Below are 5,654 nucleotides of genomic sequence, written 5' to 3'. Positions count from 1 at the left end.
GACTTCATGACAGACTCCGACTGACTTCATGACAGACTCCGACTGACTTCATGACAGACTCCGACTGACTTCATGACAGACTCCGACTGACTTCATGACAGACTCCGACTCCTCAGCCCTGCTATATTTCCCTGTACCTTGGGTGTACACCCCATCGCATCTTCACCATCTTCTTTCTCTCTCTCTCCTCCCTCTCCACTCCCTCCAACTGGGGAAGCCATGTGTCTCCTCCACTGCAAGACACCTCCCCCCCTCTTTCTACTCATACTCTAACCTCATCATCACCTGGCACAAAGCCACCTCCCTCGATACCACTCCCCACCTCAGGTGAGGCATCTGAACTTGCACCTTACTTGATGACCCTGCCAGAGATGGTGCCACATGGAAAGTACCCATTACACTCTATAAAGTAAGATGGCATCTCTTAGTGCTGTTGGCACCGCCGGATTGAATTGTACTGCCCAGGTGTCGAAACCATAATGATATCTGAGGGGCAGCTGATGATGGAGGTATGCTGGATTGTTGGTATGGCTGTTTTTGTATATGTGGAAGAGTGTTATAGCACATAATTTTGATTGATAAAACAAAAGCCATTGATATGAAAGTGATTGAGTGAGACGAGTGAAAGGAACTTACCCAGAAGATGAAATTAAAGAGGATGAACAGGCATCGTACAAGACCAGCTAAAACACCCATGATTCAGTTGATTTGGTTGATAGATATCTGCAAGGAGAAAACATTTCAATCAGACAACTAATATAACAAAAGGTCTCGTAAGAGGGATACCTAATGTTCTAGATTTTTGATTAGAAACAAAAAATGGAACTACTCAGTCAACAGAACCAATGAGGATAACTTGAACATTTGATTACAGTCTTGGAGTGTGGAATTAGGAGACAAATTGTTAGCATAAATCTAGTTTTAGAATTACTCAATGTATATGTGTGACACATGAACACTGAACAAAAATAATCTGAAATTAAGAAAATTAATTAAACTGGTAGAAAGAAACTGTGAGGAAGCCTGTCAGACACACACACACATATTGTTACTATTATGTTATACTGTCGTATGTCCAAATTTGGCCAAATGCATTTTTGCAATATTTATTTTTGCTTGCTATAGCCAGTTCTTTTGATCAAACTATCGTATCTCCAGCTGCTTCGGATATCAAAAATTGCCAAAGTGTAGGACAATGATTTTGCTATGGAATGGTAAAACTATTTTTTTGATTTCAGAAAAAGCAATGTTTAGGACTTACAACACTTTTGCATAACAGCAACGATATATATATATATATATATATATATGAATTATTAAGGTGGCTGTTAGCAATTCAAAAACCAAAAGGTACAACTGTAAATGTCACTGAAGTGAGTGAGGGTGCAAATAACCCCAAGCATTGCTAGAAATAAGAGTCAAAACAACTCTTAGCCACGGGCAAGTGCTTATCTATTGACTGACAAGGGAGACAACCTCCTCACAGTAAAGTGAGGAGTGTTAATAGATAAGAGCTTTGCCCATGGCTAACGCTTGCTTTGACTCATATATATATATAGCTTAAGTGTATCTCTACAGATTTTAAAATAGAATTTAGAGCTAGCACAGAAAGTTATGTTTGGTATATGAATATATGTAGACGGAAACTGAAAGAAGCCCGTTGTATATATGTATATATACGTATGTGTGTGTTTGTGTGTCTGTGTTTGTCCCCCACCAACATCGCTTGACAACCGATGCTGGTGTGTTTACGTCCCCCATAATCTAGTGGTTCAGCAAAAGTGACCGATAGAATAAGTACTAGGCTTACAAAGAATAAGTCCTGGGGTCGATTTGCTCGACTAAAGGAGGTGCTCCAGCATGGCCGCAGTCAAATGATTGAAACAAGTAAAAGAGTAAAAGAAAGAATATTTATGTAAACAATGCACTGCTAACACAGGTAGGACAGAGTGTTGACTTATAACCCTTTAATCTACTTGGTAGTATATTATGATTGCAAAATGTAATACAGTGACCTTACCAGTGTTTAATATGAATCTGTGTGTGCGTGTGTGTGGACGTTTGTGTTTGTTCCTCTACCACTTGGCAGCCAGTGTTGGTTTTGTTATGTCTCTGTAACCTACTAGGTTTAGCAAAATACGTGAATGAAAATAAGTATCAGACTTGAAAAATGAAATAAGTTCTGGGGTTGATTTATTCAGCTAAACCCTTTAAGGGCAGTGCCTTAGCAATGCCACTGTCCAATGACTGAAGCAAGAAAGACAAGGCACACACACACACACACACACACACACACACACACACACACACACACACACACACACACACACACACAGGGTCACATATATAATGGCTATGCTAATGTCTATTTGAAATTCTAAGTGAATTCAATGATTCTCACTATATGAAGTTGTGTGTTACACGAACATAATCATGTATGCATGTAAGTGTGCATGTGTGTGTGAGTGGGGGTGTGTTTAGAGTGGCTGAATTGATCCAAAGGAAGGAAATGGTAGAGTGGTATACACGATCTGACAAAGTGGAGAATGAGGTTCTGCAAACTCAAAGGTCAACAATATATTCAAGTGATATTTAACAGAATAGGAAGGTCTGTGACACACACACACACACACAATTGCATGTGTGTGTGTCTGTCTGCCTGTGTGTTTGTATATATATATATATATATATATATATATATATATATGTATATGTATATATATATATGTGTGTGTGTGTGTGTGTGTGTGTGTGTATATACCCACACATACCCCTATATATCTATGTGTGTGTGTGTGTGTAGCTGTCTGAGTGTTTGAGAGAGGAAGTATAAAGCCAATGAATGTGGTGGGGGTCACCAGTATTGTGTCAGAAAGATCAACAAGTTAGAACTATTAAAGCCATATTAGTAGAACAGGAATCTGCCATCAAGGAAGGAACAGATCACATGTAAAAATTATGTCTGTGTGTCTGTCTGTATGTATGAATGTATATGTGTATACATGTCACATAGCTTATATGTGTAACGTTCTCCATGTATGTCAGGGTTTCAGAATACCGTGTGTGTGTGTGTGTGTGTGTGTAAGTAGGTGAGCTTTTTTTGCAAAACATATTTATCCAATCCTTCTTCCCCACCGAAATCCCCCTCCTCCCCCAGTTTTTGTACTCTTCTCTTATCCTTAGTTACATCAGTTCAAATCCTGCATTAATCTCTGCTATTTATCCCTAATTCTTCCCCTGTAAATAGTGGGGGTTCAAAAACTATTATCACCACTGACTTTTCTCTCCCTGTATTAAAAAACTCTACAAATAAACTCAATATTTTTGTGTTGGGTGAGAGGATGAAAGCAAAAATTAAAATGAACCATCATCTCTGTAATGTCCACTCTTATGATTGAATGGGTTGGACAGAATTTATTTGAGGCAGGTTTTCTATGGCTGGATGCTCTTTCTATTGCCAACCCTTCACTTGTTTCCAAACAAAGTAATATTTCCCTATGGCCCGACATGTTTTTGAAGCACATTGAAAATGATCGACACTGCTTATGGCAATGGCAATGCAAGGAGACACAAACACACACACATGCACATAAAGATACTTATATCTAAATATATTGATGCATGCATACAAATATCATCATCATCCTCATCCTCATCATTTAACATCCGTCTTCCTTGCTGGCATGGGTTGGATGATTTGAGAGAAGTTGGTCAAGCAGAAGACTACACCAGGCTTCTGTGTCTATTTTGGCAGGGTTTTTATGGCTGGACACACACACACACACACACACACACACACTTTACATAAAAATACATGATAGGCTTCTTTCAGTGTTTCTGTCGTAAATCCACCTACAAGGCTTTGGTCTGTCCTGGGTTAAGACACTTGCCCAAGGAGCTAAGACTACATTATTATATGATTGAAGGAATTTAAGCCATGTCTTTTGGGGATGTATTTAGGACAATGTTATCTCATGTATCCTTCCTGTTTCTTTGTAAAGACAATACTGCCAAATTCAACAAGAATTTGACTGCTGTTTCTAGCAAATCAAGCTGAGTAGCCACACTGAGGCTCAATAACAGGATCCAAGATAAAGCTAAACATGATAATGGTAATACGATTATTATTATTATTATTATTATTATTATTATTATTAGTAGTAGTAGTAGTAGTAGTAGTAGTAGTAGTAGTGGTGGTAGTGATGATGATGATGATGATGATGTGGAAGCTGGTGTTAAGTGCTTCTTGTTTGTGAACCATTATCTGTGATTATAGGAACAAGATAACAATGTTAAATAAGTCCAGTCCCCTCCACTCACCACTCCATCCTGTAGTGAAACTTATGGAAGAGATTTAAGTGATGGTGGTGGTGGCGGTGGTGGTGGTGGTGGTGATGGTGGCGATGGTGGTGGTGGCGATGGTTGTGATTTAACACAAGCTGTAATAACAGGAAAATTGTGATAAAATACCTTGTGTGTATATATATATATATATATATATATATATATATATATATATATATATATATGTTTGTGTGTGTGTGTGCATCAATGGGAATGCAATGCACAGAGTACAGACATGCGTGTCAATATGCATGTGTGCATTTCTGTATGCAATGCGGGTGAACTTATCCAGCATAGGATTCTAACAGACTTAGAGATATCAGAAGTGACAGTAAAGAAATAAAATACATATATACACATATATAAACATACACACATACATACACACATATATATTTTTTTAATCTTTTTACTTGTTTTAGTCATTTGACTGTGGCCATGCTGGGGCACCATTTTGAAGAATTTTTATTTCTTAGACTTATTCTTTTAAGGTTTACTTATCGTATTGGTCTCGTTTGCTGAAACACTAAGTTACAGAGACATAAACAAACCAACACCAGTTGTCAAGTAATGGTACGGGGGCGGGGGGTACAAACAGTCACACACACGTATATATACACGATGGGCTTCTTTCAGTTTCCCTCAACCAAATCAACTCAAGGCTTTGGTTGACCCCCACCCCACACACAGACAGGGCTATAGTAGAAGACATTTGTTCAAGGTGCCACACAATGGGACTGAAACTGGAACCAAGTGGTTGCAAATCAAACTTCTTACCACACAGCCACACCTGTACTTCCCATCCAACCCATGCCAGCATGGAAAACGGAGGTTAAACGATGATGATGATGATGATGATATACATATATATATATATATATATATCTAAAAATATGTGACACCAATTGGCCGGATAACTGAAGAGATGTTGGCATGGGCTCCCACCCTGGCATCCGAAACTCGGAGTTTTATCATGGCTACTGAATAAGTGTCACATTTTTACAGATAAATTCCTCTATTTGCATAATATTGAAGTCTCTTTCATTCTTTTGTTGTCCTTCCTGTCAAATATATATATATATATTGTCTTGCCATTTCTATCAATATGATATATCATCATCATCATCATCATCATCGTTTAACGTCCGCTTTCCATGCTAGCATGGGTTGGACGATTTGACTGAGGACTGGTGAAACCGGATGGCAACACCAGGCTCCAATCTAATTTGGCAGAGTTTCTACCAAATTAGATTGGAGCCTGGTGTTGCCATCCGGTTTCACCAGTCCTCAGTCAAATCGTCCAACCCATG

At 38.6% G+C, this 5,654-nt stretch overlaps 1 protein-coding gene across 2 annotated transcripts in view; it reads right to left on the bottom strand.

The window, feature by feature from the left end:
• Positions 1 to 5,654, bottom strand: part of LOC106873584 (CD9 antigen) — a 164,176-nt gene that overhangs the window by 21,143 nt on the left and 137,379 nt on the right. For both annotated transcript variants that reach the window (XM_052969172.1, XM_052969171.1), the window contains one exon: positions 637 to 723. In XM_052969172.1, the coding sequence (XP_052825132.1) occupies positions 637 to 696 (60 nt within the window). In that variant the 5' untranslated portion in view covers positions 697 to 723. The remainder of the gene's footprint in view (positions 1 to 636; positions 724 to 5,654) is intronic.

This window comes from Octopus bimaculoides, chromosome 7 (assembly GCF_001194135.2).
Source record: "Octopus bimaculoides isolate UCB-OBI-ISO-001 chromosome 7, ASM119413v2, whole genome shotgun sequence".
In the NCBI taxonomy this organism is placed as follows: Eukaryota; Metazoa; Mollusca; class Cephalopoda; order Octopoda; family Octopodidae; genus Octopus; species Octopus bimaculoides.
Note: the sequence above shows the minus strand (reverse complement) of the source record. Positions and strands in the feature narration are given on the sequence as shown.